Source organism: Tamandua tetradactyla, chromosome 20, assembly GCF_023851605.1.
Source record: "Tamandua tetradactyla isolate mTamTet1 chromosome 20, mTamTet1.pri, whole genome shotgun sequence".
Classification (NCBI taxonomy): domain Eukaryota; kingdom Metazoa; phylum Chordata; class Mammalia; order Pilosa; family Myrmecophagidae; genus Tamandua; species Tamandua tetradactyla.
The window spans coordinates 18,766,451-18,790,857 of NC_135346.1; the positions used below are offsets into that span (position 1 = coordinate 18,766,451).

Sequence of the window (24,407 nt, forward strand, 5' to 3'; positions counted from 1 at the left end):
TTGGGTGGATTTAGCCTGTTTTTACTATTTGGAAAATCATTTTTATACATTTTGATATAAACTGCACAAAGCAGGGGTTTAGGTCTGCTGCCAGCTGCTGAAGCCCAGCAACTAGAACAGTGCTGAGCACATAGTTAAGTGCTCAATAATTAATCACTGAATGAATGAATGAATCTGATCAGAAAGAGTACTCCTGAAATAAATTCCACTGTGAGTCAAAAAGGCAATGTGAGATGTCTTTGCCAACAAAATGGAAGGACCCTGGCACCACAGACCCATTGAGATGACCAGTCCAGGTTTGTAAAGGCAGTATGGAGTCTGCTATGCCATGGGGCCTTAGCCCAAGGTTGTGAATTTTCTGTCCTAATCAGTCCTTATGAAGAAGATTGAAAATTGGGCCACAACCTAGCTAACTAGGAGATTTCGAATTGGGTACTTTGCTGACTATAATCACAGGCAATACTTATGGAGCCTTCCTTACTCATATGCTCCAATTTTAAAAATCTAAGAATTCACTGCCTTTCCTTTAATAGCCTTTCCTCTAGGTTTTCCAGATACAAAACCATAGCTGAGAATGCTGTCAATCCATACCTGAGACAGCCACTAATCAAAGCTGGTATGAATTCCAAGCAGAGCAATTGCCATTATGTCAGCCCCAAAACAACACAACCCAGAGCCACAGAGATTCTATTCTAGACTTGGTTTATTACTACAACAATAATTCAGTGTAATATAAATGCTGGCATTTATATAAGCACTTCAGCCCTTTCAACATGTTTACTCGTTTTTTATCTGACTGGAGGTGAGAAAGAAAAGAATTCTTCTGTTCACTGCACAAACTTAGCTTAGCTCCAAAAGTTGGGCCCTGCCCAGTATCACATGGGAGAAAGTGTGACCAGAGCCAGGTCCACAGCAACCCATCTAAGACTGGGTCTAAAACTTTTTCTAGGCTGCTTTCACAATGGGGTGGGGAAGGCACAGAGGAATTCAAGGCAGAGAGAGCATATTAAGAAGGGGACAGAAAGGGACCTGTGCCAATTAATGCACAGGAAGAAAAGAAAGGACCAGCACACCACAAGACAGTGAAAGAATGGGAACCAGAAAGGATAAATGGTTGTAAATAATTGAAGAGTCATGTGAAGGAAGGCAAATACACTGCTCCAGGGTAGATCAGGCAGACTGAGGCAGCTCCTCATAAATAACTCACAAACTGTTTTCCATACGCAAGGTTTTGCTTTTCACAAATCCTGTTTAATAATTCAAACGTGGCTGTTAGGAATCTTAGGGCAGACCTAGTTCTGGTCCTTGAAACCCAACGCTCCTCAAAATCTCCATCCAGTCTGGAATGGGAAAGACAAAGCTACTAGCTAAAAATGTCCTATCTTTCTTAAAACCAGCACATCATCATCCCAATTCCTTATCATAACTGGAACTCAAGGTTGAGCTGCGTCCTCTTCAATCCCCCTATGAAGTCACAATTTAACACTGCTGCATGACAGCCTGACAGACCAGCCAAAGTCAAGGGACTTGCAATTCCAAACAAAAGGCTAATGACACAGAACACTTATGACCCGTCTGCCAACAGAGCAAGCTTGGTCTCTACCAGGGGACTGGCTCCTGGGCTGATCTCAGGCTGAGCCTGGTGCTGTTCAAGAAACTGTTTACCCCACCCAGTATCTATGAAAGCAGAATGGGACATCATCTTAGAGATGACCCTGCTAGGTGACTAGAGAGCATGTAGAGGAAAAAACGTATTTTGTTGGAGGCACTTTCAGTCTAAGCCTCCTGTGTACTCACTCCCTTATGGGTATGACAGGCTTTTGGGTTATATTCACCTTTCATGTTGCAACTAAAGCAAGATCCTACAGAAACCTGATAACTGAAGATCCATTCCAAGTATGTTAAGATGGGAAAAAATTAAAATAAAAGCTAAGATCAGAGCAGACTGAGTTGGCCAATAACCACTGTGCTCCTTAATTCTTTAAATACCTAGAATGGAAAAGCTGTTTTCCTTTTCACCCTGGAAAGAAAGACTGGAAAGGGAATAAGAACCTAGATCCATTTTTTCCCTTAAAGGATCACAGTCCTGCTATTTGAGTCTGAGCAAGAGTAATAAGCAGAGAGAGAAGATGAAGAGGTTGCCCCATAATTCCTGCAGATACAGTACATACTCAACCTCCATCACAACAAAAACTGGCAAAATCCTAAAGAAAGAAAGCTGTCTTCTAGCCTCATTTATAGAGAACAAGGACGCTGTTGTGCATGAGAGGATGCTGAGGATATACATGTCCTGATAAGGATCTCAAACAAGCCTTTGATTATGGTTACATAGCCTTCCTGGGCTGCCATCGTCTCTAGTCTGTATTACTGTAATAGCCTCCTATCTGGTTTCCCTGCTGCTATCCATGCTCACCACCCCCCACTCTAATTCTCAGCACAGTAGCCAGAAGGATCCTTTTAAAGTAAGTCAGATCATATCATTTTTCTCAACATACTCCAATAATATCCAATTTCACTCTTTGCCATGTCATATAAGGCCCTCCATGATTTTCTCTTATTATCTCTCTGAGCTGCATTCTATTTCTCCTCTAAGCTCCAACATGGACCAACTTAGAATTTTTCAAATACACTACAGATGAAGTCCCATCTTCAGGCTTTTGTACTCGCTGTTCCTTCTCCTCCCCAAGACAGCCAATCTTTAACCGGCTCAAACCCTACCTTGTTTTTCCATAGGAATTATCACCTTCAAATATATTCATAATTTACTTATTTGTTATGTTGTCCGTCTATCTCTGCTCCAAAGTAAGCTCTAATTCTGTTCAGAGATGTATTTCAAGAGTCTGGAACACTGTATAAGACTCAGCAAGCACTCAAATTTATTCACTGAATAAATGGCTTATCTTGGTAATTTCTACTTGGCTCCACCTATTCCCTTTAGACCTTCATTTGAAAGGCATCAGGGTTCTGACCAAATGTTTAAGAGCACAGGATTTATGGCCAGACAGATTGTGCTGCATATCATAGCTCTACCACTCACTAGCTGCGTGACATTAGGCAGTCATATAATCTATCTGTGCCTCATTTTCCTCAGTTATAAAATGGGATTAATAGACATCAGCCCCCAATCCATGAAGACATAACACCAACTTGCTGCCACAGCTCTACGCATGTGCACAAAGGACCCCATGCCTGAGACCAGCGCACACCAGAGTTACGCCCCCCCCAGACCCGTGCACCCGCTCAGCTACATCCTCTCTGGCCACTGGGAACCCACATTCACAAGCATCAGCGTAACATTTCCAACCTGTACTTATATCTGCCACAAAACAAATCAACGCACTGAGTGCTGCACCTCGTACCCTACTCGCTGCTGTATAACCATCTGCAGATACAAGGCCTTAGATTACTGAAAGAAATCAACTGCCAAAGTAAATCAATCAAGATATTTACATGCCACTGAAGAAAGCAGAAGATCACTAAGCATATCAAAATGCAGACAGATATAGCCCTGCCTAATGACCAAATTAAAACACCAGAGGAGACACAGACGTTGGAACAACTAATCAAAGATGCTCATACAACTCTACTTAATAAAATAAGTGGAACAGCAAATGACATAAAAGAGATCAAGAAGGCAATAGAAGAGCATAAAGAGGAACTTGAAAGAATAAATTTTAAAATAGCAGATATCACAGAGATTAAAGACTCTGTTGACCAAATAAAAAACATACTAGAGGGACACCACACCAGATTTGAAGAGACAGAAGAAAGAATAAGTGATGTTAGGGGACAGGATTACTGACTTCGAAGACTCAAAACAGCAAATGGCAAAAGATGAAAAAATCTGAATTGGATCTCAAGGAAATGATAGACAAAACAAAGCATACAAAATAAGAATCACTGGTGTCTCAGAAGGAGAAGAGAGTCCAAGAAGAAGAGAGGAGTAAAGGGCTAGAAAGAGTAGTTGAGGATATAATGGGGGAAAACTTCCCAATCCTCATAAAGGTCATAAATATACAAGTCAAGAAGCCCAATGAATTCCAAACAGAATAAATCCAAATAGGCTTTCCCCAAGACACATACTAATCAGTCTGTCAAATGTTGAACAAAAGTAGAAAATCCTGAAAGCAGCAAGAAAAAAACAATCTACTACATACAACGGAAACCAAATAAGACTGAGTTCAGACTACTCAACTAGCATCCTGGAGGTGAGAAGGCAGTGGTATGATATATTCAAGATCCTGAAAGAGACTTCCAGCCAAGAATTTTGTATCCCACCAAATTGTCCTTCAAAACTGAGGGAGAGATTAAAGTTTTCACAGACAAAGAAGTCCTGAAAGAATCTGTCAACAAGAGACCGGCCCTACAAGAAATACAAAAAGGATTTCTGCTGACTGAAAAAGAAAAAGACACGAGAAGGAAGTCTGAGAAAAAGACACGAGAAGGAAGTCTGGAGGAGGGCACAGAATTGAAGAGTACCACTAAGGGTAATTTAATGTTCTTTGGGGGGGGGGGGGCGTGCATGGTCCAGGAATCACTAACGGTAATTCAAAGAATACAAAAAGAAAGAGGGAAAAGAATGTAGGATATGACAAGTAAAATAAAAAGATAAGATGGTGGATTCAAGAAACCCCTTTTCAGTAATAATTTTTAATGTCAACAGACTAAATATATAAATTAAAAGATACAGATTAGCAGAATGGATTAAGAAACATAATCCAACTATATGCTGCTCATTTTAGACAAAAGGATACAAATAGATTGAAAATGAAAGGATGGAAAACAATTTTCCATGCAAGTTTGTAACCAAAGGAAGCAGGAATAGCTATACTACTATTGGATAAAATAGAATTTAAGTGTAAAGACATCATAAGAGACAAAGAAGGACACTATATCCTAATTAAAGGGTCAATTCACCAAGAAGATATAACAATCATAAATCTTTATGCTCCCAATCAAGGCGCTCCAAAGTACATGAAACAGACATTGGCAAAACTGAAGGGAACGATAGATGCTTCAACAACAATAGTAAGAGACTTCAATACACCACTCTCTTCTATAGATAGAACACACAGAAGATCAACAAGGAAATAGAGAAGTTAAATAACTTGATAAATGAATTAGACCTAACAGACATATTCACAAGGACATTCTTCTCTAGTGCTTTTGGAACATTCTCCAAGATAGAACACATCTGGAACACAAAACAGGTCTTTATGAATTTAAAAACACTGAAATTATTCAAAGCACTTTCTCTCATCACCATGGGATGAAGCTGGATCTCAATAACCACCAAAGAAGAACATTCACAAATATATGGAGATTAAATAACACAATCGTAAACAACCAGTGGGTTAAAGAACAAATTGTTAGAGACAGGGCTATCTGGAGACGAATGAAAATGAGGATACAACTTATAAGAACTTATGAGATGTGGCAAAGGCTGTGCTGAGGGGGAAATTTAATGCCTTAAATGCCTATATTAAAAAACAAGAAAGAGAAAAACTTGAGGACTTAACAGCACACCTGGAGGAAATTGAAAAGAACAGCAAACTAACCCCAAAGCAAATAGAAGAAGAGAAATGAAAAAGATCGAAGCAGAGATAAACGAATGGGAGAACAAAAGAAAAATCGAAAGCATCAATAAAACCAAAAGTTGGTCCTTTGAGAAAATCAATAAAATTGATTGGACACTAGCAAGGCTGACAAAGAAAAAGAGAGAGAGGATGCAAATAAATAAAATCAGAAATGAGAAGTGGTGCATTACCACAGACCCTGAAGAAATAAAAGAAATCAGAAGAGGATACTACGAATAACTATATGCCAACAAACCAGACAACTTAGACGAAATGGACAAATTCCTGGAAACACACAAACAAGCCACACTGATTCAGAAAGAAATAGAAGATCTCAACAAACCAATCACATGTAAAGACATTCAATCAGTCATCAAAAATCTTTCTACAAAGAAAAAAAAAGCCAGGGCCACACGGCTTCACAGGTGAATTTTATCAAACATTCCAAAAAGAACTAACACAAATCCTGCTCAAACTTTTCCAAAATATTAAGGAAAAAGGAAGTCTACCTAACTCATTTTATGAAGCTAATATCATTTTAACACCAAAACTAGGTACAGATGCTATACGAAGGGAAAACTACAGGTCAATTACCCTAAAGAACATAGATGCAAAAATTTTCAATAAAATATTAGCAAATCAAATCCAACAACACATTAAAAGAATTATATACCACGACCAAGTGGAGTTTATACCAGGGATGCAAGGATGGTTCAACACAAGAAAATCAATTAATGTAATATAGCACATAAACAAACCAAAAGGGAAAAATCATATGATCATCTCAATTGATGCTGAAAAAGCATTTGGCAAAATTCAGCATCCTTTTCTGATTAAAAAAAAAACACTCCAAAAGATAGGAATCAAAGATAGCTACCTCAATATGATAAAGGGAATATATGAAAAACTGATAGCCAGCATCGTACTCAATGGAGAGAGACTGAAAGCTTTCCCTCTAAGATCAGGAACAAGACAAGGATGCCCACTGTCACCACTACTATTCGATGTTGTACTAGAAGTTCTAGCTAGAGCAGTCAGGCAGGACAAAGAAATAAAAGGTATCCAAATTGCAAAGGCAGAAGTAAAACTCTCATTATTTGCAGATGATATGATATTATACTTGGAAGATACTGAGAGATCTACAGCAAAGTTACTTGAGCTAATAAACAAATTCAGCAAAGGACATAAAATTAATGTGCAAAAATCAGTAACATTTCTATACACATGGTCAAAACAGGATGGTACTGGCACAAAAATAGAAGCACTGACCAATGGAATCGAATCAAGAGTGCAGAAATGGACTACCAAATCTATAGTCAACTGATTCTTGACAAGGCCCCCATATCCTCTGAACTGGGACAAAATAGTCTTTTCAATAACTGGGCATGGAAGAACTGGATATTGATAGCCAAAAGAATGAAAGAGGACTCCTATCTTACACCCTACCCAAAAACTAAGTCAAAGTGGATCAAACACTTAAATATAAGAACTAGCACCATAAAGCTTCTAGAAGAAAATGTAGGGAAACATCTTCAACACCTAGTAATAGGAGGCAGCTTTCTAAAGTTTACACTCAAAGCACAAGCAACAAAAGAAAAAAATAGATAAACGGAAACTCCACAAAATCAAATGCTTCTGCACCTCAAAAGACTTTGTCAAAAAGGTGAAGAGACAGCCAACTAAATAGGAGAAAATATTTGGAAATCACATATCAGACAAAGGTTTGATTTCCGTATATACAAAGAAATCACAAAACTCAACAACAAAAGAACAAACACCCCAATTATAAAAAGGGCTAAAGATATGAATAGGCATTTTTCTGAAAAGCAAATACAGATGGCTCAAAAGCACATGAAGAGATGCTCATTTTCACTGGCTATAAGGGAAATACAGATAAAGACTACAATGAGATACCACTTCACACCTATAAGAATGGCTGCTATTAAACAAACAGGAAACTATACATGGTGGAGAGGGTGTGGAGAAACTGGGACACTTATGCACTGCTGGTAGAAATGCATAATGGTGCAGCCATTATGGAAGACTGTTTGGCAGTTCCTTAGGAAACTAAATATCAAGTTGCCCTATGATCCAGCAATAGCACTACTTGGTATATACCCAGAAGAGCTGAAAGCAATGACAGAAACAAACATTTGCATACTGATGTTCATAGCAGCATTATTCACAATCGTCAAAAGATGGAAACAAACCAAATGCCCATATAACAGAGGAGTGAATCAACAAAATGTGGGATACACATGCGATGAAATATCATGCAGCAGTAAGACAAAACGACGTCCTGAAGCACATGACAAGATGGATGAGTCTTGAGGACATAATGCTGAGTGAAATTAGCCAGACACAAAAGGATAGATACTGTATGATTCCATTTTTATGACCAGCACAAAGGCATCAGCAGAGGCTTTTATTACAAAATATAGGGGACTTAGAGATATATAAAAGCTAGAGATGGGGGGACCATTAGCTAATGAGGTTGAACTCCAATGTAAGGGAGTAGATAGAAGTGAAGGTGGTTCTTTAGTGGGTCTATAAGTAATATTACCATATCAAAGATGAACAAGATTGAATGGGATTGTATAGACCTACGTGCCTCACTGATTAACACTGGAAATATGAATTAGTTCTCACAAGAATTACTTCAAAGACATGATTCTTGTACAAAAAGTGTTTAAGTCCAGGGTACAGGGGGAAAACTGCTATTGCATACTATGAGCGAACATAGCTCATGACGTTAAAAGGAAACCATCAGCACTAACACAGGAACAGCAGAGGTAAATAATGGGGTGAGGGACAATAGTTAAGAGGTTGTTTAGATTTTCTATTTGGCGAGGGTGTGTTTATTGGTTTTCTTTCTCTTGGGAACAAAGAAATTATCTAAAATTGAGAATGTTGATTGACTGTGGACTTTGGGCCCTCTACATGATGCCCAATGAATGCAGGTGGCTGAAAATGCACTGACAAGAGAAGTAGGTTTGCAAACGATGGTGTATACTCATGAATGAAGATTGTGCTACTACAAAAAGGAACAAAGCCATGAGGCATGCAAAGATGTGAATGAACATGTGGGACATTTGGTGAGACAAAATAAACCAGAAACAAAAGAACAAGAATGGGGCAAGCCATGGTGGCTCAGCAGGCAGATTTCTCACCGGCCACGCCAGAGAACTGGGTTCAATTTTGGGTGCTTGCCCATGAGAAAAAAAAAATCGAATAGAATGGTATGGTCACCTTCAGAAAATGTGTATAACAAAACAGGGGCGTAGATTATAAACTTTTAGAGCAGACCCTTTAAGTCCAGAGTGGTGATTATTATTTCTGGATTTTGAGAGGCTGTTTTATATATATAACCTGGTATTTAGCGATAAAAACGAAGCTGAACAGGTTGGGGTTAAAGTAATTCAGAACACTGAGGTAAGGAAGACAGTGTCTGTATTTTAGAACCACACATACTCTTTGAGTCCAATGGAAGACAGGTTTATTTGGTCTGGAATTGAAATTTTCTGTAGTGCATAATCTAATTCAACCTATCTGTATAGATCATTTGAACAACTGAAATACAGGGAGCACAAAATAAGAAAGAAATCCTTTAATCCTGCATAGATTATCATAGTGCCTGGTTATATCCTTGAGTATATTAAGCAGATAATCAAAAACTATTGGCAAAGTCCTCTGAGGGATGTGAGAAAGAATATGGAACTATTAAACCTTACCATCAGGGAATCCCCAGATACCATGTCAAACTTTAGGGACACCCAAATCAATAGGCCATGCCCTTAATCATGAGGCTTACTCTTATGAAGCTTACGTAGGTAACTGAGAAGCTCAGACTACCTATAGGTATGCCTAAAAGTTACTTCTGGGGGACCTCTGTTGTTGCTCAGAAGTGGCCTTAGTCTCTCTAAGCCCAACTCTGCAAGTGAAATCATTGCCCTCCCCTCTACGTGGGACATAATGTTCAGGGGTGAAAGTAGCCCTGGTGACATGGGAGAGGACTCCCAGGGATGAATACAGACCTGGTACTGTGGAATCAACAATTCCATCCTGACCAAAAAGGGGAAAAGAAGTATAATTCATAAAGTACCAGTGGCAGAGAAGAGTTCAAATAGAGTCGAGAGGCTACTTGGGAGGTTACTCGCAAGCTTCAATTAGACCTTCCTACCTATCATAACCTGCCAACCCCCAACCAGGACCACTCTAGCCAATCCTAAAGAACACCTAGGGCAATATATAAGATTACACAAGGGTTCTGTGCACTAGAGTAACTTTCCAGAAACCTACAAACTCCAGATGAGTCCCTGGTCCAGATAAGTCCTGAAACCTAGCCTAGCCTCTCCAGAACATCAGATAGTTCCATCTCCCTACCCCATATTAGTGACAGACCCTTTCAATATCAAAAATTTCAAATTGCCATAGTCCAAACATCCCTAAAGAAAGGGATGGAAAGATCAAAGCTGATAGTGGAGTTATACAAAGAAGATAAGATTTAACACATGAACATGAATGCTGAATCATTAAATTGCTATTTCTTTTAGTCTCCAGTATTTTAGAACAGCGGAAGCAAACACCTAAAATTGTGGAATTGTAACCAATGTCAAACTCCGAAATACATTCTATAACCAATTGTGGTGCTGTGCTTTGAAATTTATAGCTTTTTTGTATATATGCTATTTTTTCACAAAAAGGGAAGGAAAAAAGTCAATTGTGATGATGGAAAAAATATTTAAGCCCTCTATCCTCCTATATTATGGAGCAGATAGAAGGAAAAATATGAGAGGATCATATGGTAGCCCATGACAAACTCTGAGATCTGTTCTGTAACTACTTGTTGAAGTGTGCTTTGAAAACTATTGCCTTCTTATTTTTTTGCTTTGTATATATGTTATACTATACAATAAAAAAAGTTAAAATTAAAAAAAAAATGGAATTAATAGTGTAGTGTCTATTCATAGGACCGTTGTAGGAGTCAATGAAATAATGTTACAAAGCACTTGCACTGATAGCCAACAGTGCTCAATAAATATGAGCTATAAAGATTATATCATAAATCTGATCAGTCACCTCGCTACTACACACTCTCCAACGGTTCTTAGGATCAAAACTAAAATCACAAACAGCATGATCTCTACAATCCCAAATCTCTGACTCTAATTTTTTCTCTTTATCCATGCTACCCCACCCACTGTCACTGTGCTCCAGTTACTCAAATCTATTCCAGGTCTTCAATCTCATGCAATTCTTCTCTGGCTCAGAATTTTTACACATGTTATTTCCTCTGTCTAAAATGTTCTAATCTAAGGGTTGGAAAAGTTTTTCTAAAGGGCCTGATTAATTTTTTTTTCTTTTTGCCTTTTTGCTGTATGGTCTCTGTCTCAACTACTTAACTGCCAGTGTAGCAGGAAAACAGCCATTAAATATATGTAAACAAATGGGCATGGCTGTGTTCTAAAAAAACTTTACTTATGAAGGCAGGTAGTAGTAGGCTACACCTAGCTCATAGACCACAGCTTGCCATCCCCTGCCACAAACCTCCTTCTTCACCTAGTGAATACCAAATCTTCCTTTAATGCTCAGCCTAAGCGTCACATTCTCAGAGAAGCCTTCCTTAATGCCCCTGACCAGCATAATTTCCCCTCTTATATATTCCTACTTCACCCTCTGAAACCCTTACCACCACCTTAAATTATCTCATAATATAGTTATTCACGTGTCTGTTTCTCCATGCAGAATATTAGCTCTGTTCAAAAAATAAAGCAGGTAACACAACAGAAAGGGGATGGCTCTGGGCTCTAAGAATGTATCTGACTACAATAGATATTTACCTAGACTATCAATACCCTATGCTCTGAAAAGTTAAGTAAAGATGCTAATTCATTTTCTTAGGGCTTGGGGTGGGGCAGATATATTTTGGGAACTGTTATTAAAAGTCAGAGTGATGGACAAAAAGAAATACAGTACCTGATGGACATAATATTCAAGATCAAAGAGTGCAGCAATCTTTTCTTCCAGGCTAGAACTGGAACTATTGAACTTGTTGATCAGCCGTACCATAATCTGCATGTCAGTCTCAATGACGACATTCAGCTCATCAAAGTCCTTCTTCAGCTCCTCAATGGGGCGGAAAAGGCGCTTTACCTCCGCCTGCCTTGCCTAAGGAGAGTAATACAGATCATTAAACAAATCAACTGGACACATCTTGCGAGACTTCTGTGGTCTACCATGGTTGCCTATACTCAAAGAACTGCTGCTCTCCAGCCAACACAATAAGCAAACTCACTGCCCTCCCTCTGTCTATGTGGGACATGACACCAAGGGGTGTGGACCTTCCTGGCAACGCAGGACAGAAATCATAGAATGAACTGAGATTCAACATTAAGGGGTTGAGAAAAGCTTCTCCACCAAAAGGGGGAAGAGCGAAATGAGACAAAATAAAGTGTCAATGGCTGAGAGATTCTAAACAGAGCCGAGAGGTTATCCTGGAGGTTATTCTTACGCATTAAAAAGATATCACCAGACTGTGCAACAGGACTAGATACAAAAACTCAAAAATGGACAGCACAATACTACCTAATTGCAATGTAATTATGTTAAAACACTGAATGAAGCTGCATCTGAGCTATAGTTTTTTTTTGTTTGTGTGTTCTGTTTTTTATATATATTTTTTTTATTTTTTATTTTTATTTTTTTCTCTATATTATCATTTTATTTCTTTTTCTGTTGTCTTGCTATTTCTTTTTTTAAATCGATGCAAATGTACTAAGAAATGATGATCATACATCTATGTGATGATATTAAGAATTACTGATTGCATATGTAGAATGGAATGATTTCTAAATGTTGTGTTAGTTAATTTTTTTTTAATTAAAAAAAAAAAAGATATCACCTTGCTAGTCAAGATGTAATGGAGAGGCTGGAAGGAACTGCCTGAAAATGTAGAGCTGTGTTCTAGTAGGCACGTTTCTTGAAGATGATTGTATAATGATATAGCTTTTACAATGTGACTGTGTGATTGCAAAAACCTTATGTCTGATGCTCCTTTTATCTACCTTATCAACAGATGAGTAAAACATATGGAATAAAAATAAATAATAAGAAGATGGCGGCTTAGTAAGACGCGTGGATCTTAGTTTCTTCTCCAGGACACCTACTAGGGGAGTAGAAACGATACAGAAAGCGCCCAAAGCCACAACAGAGATAAAAAAGACAGCGTACCCCATCCTGGAACGGCTGGCTGGCTGAGAGAAGCAGCTCGGGTGAGATCGCCGAGGCGCGCGGGCCTTACCGGGCGGGGCGGGAAGCGGCCGGAGTTACTCCCTTCCCCCTTCCCGGGCCGGCTGGGAGAATTGGAGAGGCGGTCCCCTGAAACCAAGGCGACTGGCGCCCACACCACGCGCAGCCCCCGGACCAACTGAGAGAATTGGATAGGAAATCCCCAGCCCGCGGAGAACGGTGACGGGTGGGGGAGGCCCCTTCCAAACCCGTGACTCCCGGGGAACGTGCACTCTTTCGGGCGGGCCGCTGCCGCTGGCGCCCTCCCGCCACGCTTGTTGCCCAGGGCCGACTAGGAAATTCGGACGGGCTCTTTCCCTGGCTGCAGCGACCAGCAACCCTCCCTGCGTTCAGACCGCGGGCCGGCTCAAGCCGCTTTGGCTAGCGAACCCCCAGGACGGCAAGAGTTTTCCAAAGTTTAAGGTCCCACAGCACCGTTTACTGGTGGGACCCGCAGACAAACGTGTGCCACGAGCGCCACCTACTGGGCAGGATAAGAAAAACAGAACCCAGAGATTTCACAGAAAAATATTACAACCTTGCTGGGTCCAACACCAAGAGAAATCTGAATAAATGCCCAGACGCCAGCAGCAGAAGATAACTGTCCACGCTCAAAAGATTGAGAATATGGCTCAGTCAAAGGAACAAACCAATAGCTCAAATGAGACACAAGAGCTGAGACAACTAATGCTGAATATACGAACAGAAATGGAAAACCTCTTCAAAAATGAAATCGTAAATTGAGGGAGGACATGAAGAGGACATGGGCTGAACATAAAGAAGAAATAGAAAAACTGAAAAAACAAATCGCAGAACTTATGGAAGTGAAGGATAAAGTAGCAAACATAGAAAAAATAATGGATAGCTACAATGATAGATTTAAAGAGACAGAAGATAGAATTAGTGATTTGGAGGATGGAACATCTGAATTCCAAAAAGAAACAGAAACTATAGGGAAAAGAATGGAAAAATTTGAACAGGGTATCAGGGAACTCAAGGACAATATGAACCGCACAAATATACGTGTTGTGGATGTCCCAGAAGGAGAAGAGAAGGGAAAAGGAGGAGAAAAACTAATGGAAGAAATTTTCACTGAAAATTTCCCAACTCTTATGAAAGACCTAAAATTACAGATCCAAGAAGTGCAGTGCACCCCAAAGAGATTAGACCCAAATAGGCGTTCTCCAAGACACTTACTAGTTAGAATGTCAGAGGTCAAAGAGAAAGAGAAGATCTTGAAAGCAGCAAGAGAAAAACAATCCATTACATACAAGGGAAACCCAATAAGACTATGTGTAGATTTCTCAGCAGAAACCATGGAGGCTAGAAGACAGTGGGATGATATATTTAAAATACTAAAAGAGAAAAACTGCCAACCAAGACTCCTATATCCAGCAAAATTATCCTTCAAAAATGAGGGAGAAATTAAAACATTCTCAGACAAAAAGTCACTGAAAGAATTTGTGACCAAGAGACCAGCTCTGCAAGAAATACTAAAGGGAGCACTAGAGTGAGATACAAAAAGACAGAAGAGAGAGATATGGAAAAGAGTGTAGAAAGAAGGAAAATCAGATATGATATATATAATACAAAAGGCAAAATGGCAGAGGAAAATATTATCCAAACAGTAATAACACTAAATGTCAATGGACTGAATTCCCCAATCAAAAGACATAGATTGGCAGAATGGATTAAAAAACAGGATCCTTCTATATGCTGTCTACAGGAAACACATCTTAGACCCAAAGATAAACATAGGTTGAAAGTGAAAGGTTGGGAAAAGATATTTCATGCAAATAACAACCAGAAAAGAGCAGGAGTGGCTATACTAATATCCAACAAGTTAGACTTCAAATGTAAAACAGTTAAAAGAGACAAAGAAGGACACTATATACTAATAAAAGGAACAATTAAACAAGAAGACATAACAATCATAAATATTTACGCACCGAATCAGAATGCCCCAAAATACGTGAGGAATATACTGCAAACACTGAAAAGGGAAATAGACTCATATACCATAATAGTTGGAGACTTCAACTCACCACTCTCATCAAGGGACAGAACATCTAGACAGAGGATCAACAAAGAAATAGAGAATCTGAATATTACTATAAATGAACTAGACTTAATAGACATTTATAGGACATTACATCCCACAACAGCAGGATACACCTTTTTCTCAAGTGCTCATGGATCATTCTCAAAGATAGACCATATGCTGGGTCACAAAGCAAGTCTTAACAAATTTAAAAAGATTGAAATCTTACACAACACTTTCTCGGACCATAAAGGAATGATGTTGGAAATCAATAATAGGCAGAGTGCCAGAAAATTCACAAATACGTGGAGGCTCAACAACACACTCCTAAACAACGACTGGGTCAAAGAAGAAATTGCAAGAGAAATTAGCAAATACCTCGAGGCGAATGAAAATGAAAACACAACATATCAAAACTTATGGGACGCAGCAAAGGCAGTGCTAAGAGGGAAATTTATTGCTCTAAATGCCTATATCAGAAAAGAAGAAAAGGCAAAATTCAGGAATTAACTATCCATTTGGAAGAACTGGAGAAAGAACAGCAAGCTAACCCCAAAGCAAGCAAAAGGAAAGAAATAACAAAGATTAGAGCACAAATAAATGAAATTGAAAACATGAAAACAATAGAGAAAATCAATAAGGCCAGAAGTTGGTTCTATGAGAAAATCAATAAGATTGATGGGCCCTTAGCAAGATTGACAAAAAGAAGAAGAGAGAGGATGCAAATAAATAAGATCAGAAATGGAAGAGGAGACATAACTACTGACCTCACAGAAATAAAGGAGGTAATAACAGGATACTATGAACAACTTTACACTAATAAATACAACAATTTAGAGGAAATGGACGGGTTCCTGGAAAGACATGAACAACCAACTTTGACTCAAGAAGACATAGATGACCTCAACAAACCAATCACGAGTAAAGAAATTGAATTAGTCATTCAAAAGCTTCCTAAAAAGAAAAGTCCAGGACCAGATGGCTTCACATGTGAATTCTACCACACGTTCCAGAAAGAATTAGTACCAATTCTCCTCAAACTCTTCAAAAAAATCGAAATGGAGGGAAAACTACCTAATTCATTCTATGAAGCCAACATCACCCTCATACCAAAACCAGGCAAAGATATTACAAAAAAAGAAAACTACAGACCAATCTCTCTAATGAATACAGATGCAAAAATCCTCAATAAAATTCTAGCAAATCGTATCCAACAACACATTAAAAGAATTATACATCATGACCAAGTAGGATTCATCCCAGGTATGCAAGGATGGTTCAACATAAGAAAATCAATTAATGTAATACACCATATCAACAAATCAAAGCAGAAAAATCACATGATCATCTCAATTGATGCAGAGAAGGCATTCGACAAGATTCAACATCCTTTCCTGTTGAAAACACTTCAAAAGATAGGAATACAAGGGAACTTCCTTAAAATGATAGAGGGAATATATGAAAAACCCACAGCTAATATCATCCTCAATGGGGAAAAATTGAAAACTTTCCCCCTAAGATCAGGAACAAGACAAGGATGTCCACTATCACCACTATTATTCAACATTGTGTTGGAGGTTCTAGCCAGAGCAATTAGACAAGAAAAAGAAATACAAGGCATCAAAATTGGAAAGGAAGAAGTAAAACTATCACTGTTTGCAGACGATATGATACTATACGTCGAAAACCCGGAAAAATCCACAACAAAACTACTAGAGCTAATAAATGAGTACAGCAAAGTAGCAGGTTACAAGATCAACATTCAAAAATCTGTAGCATTTCTATACACTAGTAAGGAACAAGCTGAGGGGGAAATCAAGAAACGAATCTCATTTACAATTGCAACTAAAAGAATAAAATACCTAGGAATAAATTTAACTAAAGAGACAAAAAACCTATATAAAGAAAACTACAAAAAACTGCTAAAAGAAATCACAGAAGACCTAAATAGATGGAAGGGCATACCGTGTTCATGGATTGGAAGACTAAATATAGTTAAGATGTCAATCCTACCTAAATTGATTTACAGATTCAATGCAATACCAATCAAAATCCCAACAACTTATTTTTCAGAAATAGAAAAACCAATAAGCAAATTTATCTGGAAGGGCAGGGTGCCCCGAATTGCTAAAAACATCTTGAGGAAAAAAAACGAAGCTGGAGGCCTCGCGCTGCCTGACTTTAAGGCATATTATGAAGCCACAGTGGTCAAAACAGCATGGTATTGGCATAAAGATAGATATATCGACCAATGGAATAGAATAGAGTGCTCAGATATAGACCCTCTCATCTATGGACATTTGATCTTTGATAAGGCAGTCAAGCCAACTCTCCTGGGACAGAGCAGTCTCTTCAATAAATGGTGCCTAGAGAACTGGATATCCATATGCAAAAGAATGAAAGAAGACCCATCTCTCACACCCTATACAAAAGTTAACTCAAAATGGATCAAAGATCTAAACATTAGGTCTAAGACCATAAAACAGTTAGAGGAAAATGTTGGGAGATATCTTATGGATCTTACAACTGGAGGCGGTTTTATGGACCTTAAACCTAAAGCAAGAGCACTGAAGAAGGAAATAAATAAATGGGAACTCCTCAAAATTAAACACTTTTGTGCATCAAAGAACTTCATCAAGAAAGTAGAAAGACAGCCTTCACAATGGGAGACAATATTTGGAAATGATATATCAGATAAAAGTCTAGTATCCAGAATTTATAAAGAGATTGTTCATCTCAACAACAAAAAGACAGCCAACCCAATTACAAAATGGGAAAAAGACTTGAACAGACACCTCTCAGAAGAGGAAATACGGATGGCCAAGAGGCACATGAAGAGATGCTCAATGTCCCTGGCCATTAGAGAAATGCAAATCAAAACCACAATGAGATATCATCTCACACCCACCAGAATGGCCATTATCAACAAAACAGAAAATGACAAGTGCTGGAGAGGATGCGGAGAAAGAGGCACACTTATCCACTGTTGGTGGGAATGTCAAAGGGTGCAACCACTGTGGAAGGCAGTTTGGCGGTTCCTCAAAAAGCTGAATATAGAATTGCCATACGACCCAGCAATACCATTGCTAGGTATCTACTCAAAGGACTTAAGGGCAAAGACACAAACGGACATTTGCACACCAATGTTTATAGCAGCATTATTTACAATTGCAAAGAGATGGAAACAGCCAAAATCTCCATCAACAGAAGAGTGGCTAAACAAACTGTGGTATATACATACGATGGAATATTATGCAGCTTTAAGACAAGATAAACTTATGAACCATGTAATAACATGGATGGACCTAGAGAATATTATGCTGAGTGAATCCAGCCAAAAACTAAAGGACAAATACTGTATGGTCCCACTGATGTGAACGGACATTCGAGAATAAACTTGAAATATGTCATTGGTAACAGAGTTCAGCAGGAGTTAGAAACAGGGTAAGACAATGGGTAATTGAAGCTGAAGGGATACAGACTGTGCAACAGGACTAGATACAAAAACTCAAAAATAGACAGCACAATAATACCTAATTGTAAAGTAATCATGTTAAAACACTGAATGAAGCTGCATCTGAGCTATAGGTTTTTGTTTTGTTTTGTGTTGTTTTGTTTTGATTTTACTATTATTACTTTTATTTTTTTCTCTATATTAACATTCTATATCTTTTTCGGTTATGTTGCTAGTTCTTCTAAACCAATGCAAATGTACTAAGAAATGATGATCATGCAGCTATGTGATGATCTTAAGAATTAATGATTGCATGTGTAGAATGGTATGATCTCTAAATGTTGGGTTAATTTCTTTTTTTCCGTTAATTAAAAAAAAAAAAAAGAGAAGGGATAATTGGAGATGAAGGGATACAGACTGTGCAACGGGACTGGATGTGGAGACTCAGAAATGGACAGCACAATACTACCCAATTGTAATGCAATTATGTTGGAACACTGAATGAAGCTGCATGTGAGGTATAGGTTTTTTGTCTTTGTTTTTTTTGTTTTTTTTTCTTTCTATTATTGTTTTAATTCTTATTCTGTTGTCTTTTTGTTTCTTTTTCTGAATCGATGCAAATGTACTAAGAAATGATGAATATGCAACTATGTGATGTTATTAAGAATTACTGATTGTACATGTAGATTGGAATGATTTCTAATTGTTTTGTTAATTCTTTTTTTAATTAATAAAAAAAAAATAAATAAATAAATAATAAGGGGAACAAATGTTAAAATAAACTTAGATTGAAATGCTAGTGATCAATGAAAGGGAGGGGTAAGGGTATGGTATGTATGAATTTTTTCTGTTGTCTTTTTATTTCTTTTTCTGAATTGATGCAAATGTTCTAAGAAAAGATCATGATGATGAATATGCAACTATGCGATGATATTGGGAATTACTGATTATATATGTATAACAGAATGATCATATGTTAAGAATGTTTGTGCTTCTTTCTTGTCGTATTTTTTTTAATTTTTTAATTAATAGTAAAAAAAATTAAAAAAAAGAACTGCTGCTCCCAGACTTATAGCCTTGTTTAGTATGTACTATCAAAATCCTGACACCTTCTAAAATGTCCAGAGAAGACAGCCATCACAGTCTACCTAAATAATCCTGTTCTCCAAAAACACACTCAAATTTTCCAAACTTTACTTATTCAAGTATGACTTCTGATATTCAGGAAGAATGAAAAGTCTTCCTGTTACAATCACTGAAGACAGGGAAAGAAACACAAATCCACCTTCAATCTCTAATCTCACATGGGACAGTAGTAGAGGTCTGAGACGCAATAAGCCACATCCTGGTTTCCTACCTTTCACAATCATAGAATATCTTAACCTTGCCCTGTCCAACCCAGCATATTCTACAGAAACCAAGACATAGAAAACTAAAAGTAAAGAGCTACAGATAGGGAGCAAAAATTGCTGATAAAAATTAATTCGCTATTATCACTGTCAATCTAACCACAGGTGTATAATTTGTACAACTGTATGAAATGGGTAAAACTTAGGTAATTTCCTCTGAATCCCTCCTCACTCCATAAAAACAGACTTGTGTTGGAGGTGATTAAAGGTCTTTAATTGGATATATCATGCATGTGACATTCCCTTTTTTCCCAACTTTAGAAGATAGTGCTTAAAATAAGTGTGAAAGGTCACAGTGGTTTGTGCCTCTATCATCTAAGAAAAATTAAAAGACACAAATATTTATAAAAAGCAAAATTCTATCCAACGTTCCAACCACTCCACAAAAATACCAACCAAAGATAAATCCCAGAGTGATTTGATCAGTGAATGAAAAAGTCCCCTTGAGGGTATGATGAAAAGGGAAAAATTCAACTTACCCATTTAGGGAAAGGCTGATATTCTCACAAGAAGTGAGGACAACCAAATCAACAGGCCAACCCCTCAATCTTGGGGTTTGCTCATATGAAAGTTACCCCCACAAAAAGCAGGCTAAGCCTACTTAAAATTAGGCCTAAGGAGCAGGCAATGGTGGCTCAGTGGCAGAGCTCTGCCTGCCAGGTCAGAGACTCGGGTTCAATTCCGGGAGCCTGTCTGTGCCAAAAAAAAAATCAGGAGTCATCCCCAGAAAATGTCTTTTGTTGCTCAGATGTGGCCTATTTCTTAGCGAACATGGCAAGCAAATTCAGTGCCCTCCCCCTCTCTAGATGTGTAACTCCCCCTGGCAATGTGGGATAGAAATCCTAGAATGAGCTGGGATTCAGCATCAAAGGATTGAGAACACCTTCTCAACTGAAAGGGGGGAAGAGAGAAATGTGACAAAATAAAGTATCAGTGGCTGAGAGATTTCAAACAGAGCCAAGAGGTTACTCTGGAGGTTATTTTTATGGATTATATAAATATCCCCTATTTAGTTTAAGCAGTATTAGAGAGGCTAGAAGGAAGTGCCTGAAACTTTAGAGCTGTGTTCCAGTAGCCATGTTTCTTGAAGATGATTGTATAATGATATACCTTTCGTAGTGTGACTGTGTGATTGTGAAAACCTTGTTCTGATGCTCCTTTTATCTACAGTATGGACAGATGAGTAAAAATATGGATTAAAAATAAACAAATATTAGGGAGAACAAATGTTTAAATAAATTGGGTAAAGGGAAATAATAGTGGTCAATGAGAGGGAAGAGTAAGGGGTATGGTACATATGAGTTTTTTCCTTTTTCTTTTTATTTCCTTTTTTGGAGTGGAGTGATGCAAATGTTCTAAAAAATGATCATGGTGATGAATATATACAACTATGTGATGATATTGTGAGCCATTGATTGCACACCAAGTATGGAATGTTCATATGTTAAGAATGTTCAAATTTGTATGTTGTTTGGTTTTATCAACAAAAATTTAAAAAAAAGAAAGAAAGAAATGAATCAGCCTCTTTTAAAAAAGACTAAGCTCCATATTAGAGTGGACATAAGTAAAATAGAGAATAAAAAAACATTAGACGAAGGTGGGGCAAGATGGCAGCGTACTGAGGTATGGAATTTAGTTCATCCTCTAGGGCAGCTTACTAGCTAGGAACTGCATGGAACAACTATTGAGGGAACTTCAGAGATTGGTACACAAAGTACACCAGTCTGGAGCAGTGGAACAGTTAAGATCCCACAAAGAACTGTTACTCTCCAAAGTCACTGAGGCTGGGGCTCCTCCCCACTGGCATGGCAGGCAAGTTCTCTGAGGGAACGAAAAGACCCCCTCAACCCTCCGGGACCAGCCACCTTGCCGGCACCCCCACTCTTCTCTCTGCCCCACACCATCTTGTTCAGCCAGCCACCACAGCTGGGGAAAGGCGGGACTGAGGGGGAAGAGGCGGCTCAAGAGCATCATCTGTCAGGAAGCCTCAAGTAGACTATCATTCCCTCCATGAGATCAGGGCCTTGGTTTCCTGAGCAATTATTGATAAACCAAGAACAAAAGAGGACCTTCAGTGCAAACTCAAGCAAATACAAAACCTTCGACAAGTCAAGGAAATCACCTTGCAAAACAAACTCATCGAGATAAACAAATTCCCCAAATGCAATAGGAACTCACAAAGTATCTGAACATTCAGACTGATATGGCCCAGACAAATAATCAAATTAAAACAGTGGACACAGAATTTGAAACTAATCAAGAATGTACATAATGACATAAAGGATATCAAGGAAACACTGGAGACACATAAAGAAGAATTTCTTAAAATAAATTAAAATAGCAAATTTCAAAGAAATGAAAAATACTGTAGACCAAATATACGAGAGACACACAACAACAAATTTGAAGAGAAAGAAGAAAGAGTAAGTGAGCTAGAAGATAGGATGACTGAACTAGAATGTACAAAAAACAAATGGCGAGAAAGATGGGAAAAATGGATTTTGGGGAAAATGATAGACAACACGAAGAACACAAATTTAAGAATCACTGATTTCCTAGAAGGTGAAAAGAAAGTCCTGAAAGCAGCAAGAAAAAAGCGATTTACTACATACAAAGGAAACCATATAAGACTGAGTTCACACTATTCAGCAGGCACCATGGAGGCAAGAAGGCAAGGGGATGATATATTTAAGATCCTAAAAGAGAAAGACTTCCAGCCAAGAACTTTTTATTTAACCAAACTGTCCTTCAAAATTGAGAGAGATATTGAAATATTCTGAGACAAACAAAGGCTGAGAGAATTTGTTAACAAGAGACTTGCCCTATAAGAAATTCTAAAGGGAGTTCTATCAGCTGAAAAAAAGAAAAAAAAGGCAGGGGAGAGATATGGATGAAGGCACAGAATTGAAGAGTATCAATAAGGGTAAATTAAAGAATAAAAAGATAGAGGGAAAAGAATATATAGATCTAACAAACAAAAACTTAGAGAATGAGATGTTAGATTCAAGAACTGCCTTTACATTAATAACCGAATGTTAATGGACTAAACTCACCAGTTAAAAGATATCAATTGGGATTTATGGGCCAAGATGGTGGTTTAGCAATGTGCGCATTTTAGTTCGTCCTTCAGAACAACTACTAAATAACCAGAAACAGTACAGAACAGCTCCTGGGGCCACATCAGTGACTGGACACACAGCGTACCCCAGTCTGGATCAGCTGCAAGCCTCCCCAGAACTGTGAGTACCCCAAGCCACAGTGGCGGGCGCCCCTCCCCCACAAGCTGCTTCCAAGAGGGGAAAGGAAAGAGACTTTAACAGCAGCAGGGGCTGAACTCAACTGAACACCAATTGTGGCATTAATTAACAAATCTGACTACTAAAAATAGGACCCCAGCTCAGGTGAACCTGGTCAAAGCAGAGGTCGCTCATTGGGCTGACCGAAAAAGAAAGAAGGAAAAGAAACAGAGGTTTTTGTGGCTGTGTTTCTATAAAGGCTAGACTGCCTTTAGATACAGCAGTAGGACTTATCAGGCTGCAACTGCCCCAGATAGGCAGAAGCAAGCTCGTTTGAGGGATTGTCTGGAGCCTGTGCCTTCTCCAGGGGAGGGATGAAGACGAACTAAGGTGGAATCCCTCCCTCAAGGAATTCAAACACCAGAGCTTAGTAATTTGAAGCCATTAAAACCAGCCTATAATCTTCCCTCTGTCTTCACGACGCCCCCAGCAGGGAGAGTCTGCCAAAGTTAAATGTACCACATCATCTTACACTGATGGGACCCGCAGGCAGACAAGCACCACATACTGGGCAGGATAAGAAAAACAGACCCCAGAGACTTCATAGGAAACTTTTTCAACCTGCTGGGTCTCACCCTCAGGGAAAACAGACGCAGGAGACTCTTTCCACCGATAGGAGGCCAGTTTGGTCTGAGAAAATCCAACTGGGGTATATAATACCTATGTAGACCCTCCAAAGGGTGGGGGGCGGGGAAAGGCACCATACAAGCAGGCAAGAAACAAGAAAACAAGAACTGAAAAATTCTCCTCTGTTAAACAAAACCTAAGCTAGAGGTCCAGAAAAAGCTGAATTGAATGTCAAAGAACAGATACACAACAAATTCATCCAACAAGAAAATCCTACGTAAAAGAAGTGAAAGCAATCTCCAGAATAAATTAGTTAAGGTAATTAAATGTCTAACGCCAGCAAAAAATAAAAAATCACACTAGGAAAATTGAAGATATGGCCCAGTCAAAGAAATAAACCAACAATTCAAATGAAATACAGGAGCTGAAATAATTAACTCAGAATATACGAACAGAAATGGAAAATCTCATTAAAAACCAAATCAATGAATTAAGGGAGGATATAAAGAAGGCAAGGAATGAACAAAAAGAAGAAATGGAAAGTCTGAAAAAACAAATTACAGAACTTATGGGAATGAAAGGCACAGTAGAAGAGATGAAAAAAACAACGGAAACCTACAATGGTAGACTTCGAGAGGCAGAAGATAGCATTAATGAACTGGAGGACGGATCATCTGAAATCCAACAAAAAATAGAAACTATAGGGAAAAAAATGGAAAAATATGAGCAGGGACTCAGGGAACTGAATGATAATATGAAGCGCATGAATATACGTAC

At 38.4% G+C, this 24,407-nt stretch overlaps 1 protein-coding gene and 1 long non-coding RNA gene across 8 annotated transcripts in view; one reads left to right on the forward strand and one right to left on the reverse strand.

Moving 5' to 3' along the window:
* Positions 1 to 24,407, reverse strand: part of SIL1 (SIL1 nucleotide exchange factor) — a 397,180-nt gene that overhangs the window by 92,141 nt on the left and 280,632 nt on the right. For 6 of the 7 annotated variants that reach the window (XM_077138607.1, XM_077138602.1, XM_077138604.1 and 3 more), the window contains one exon: positions 11,553 to 11,744. The exons of the other annotated variant lie outside the window; for it this stretch is intronic. In XM_077138607.1, the coding sequence (XP_076994722.1) occupies positions 11,553 to 11,744 (192 nt within the window). The remainder of the gene's footprint in view (positions 1 to 11,552; positions 11,745 to 24,407) is intronic. 7 annotated transcript variants of the gene reach the window in all.
* LOC143665031 (uncharacterized) overlaps positions 1 to 24,407 on the forward strand; it is an 82,955-nt gene that overhangs the window by 6,587 nt on the left and 51,961 nt on the right. The window lies entirely within an intron of this gene.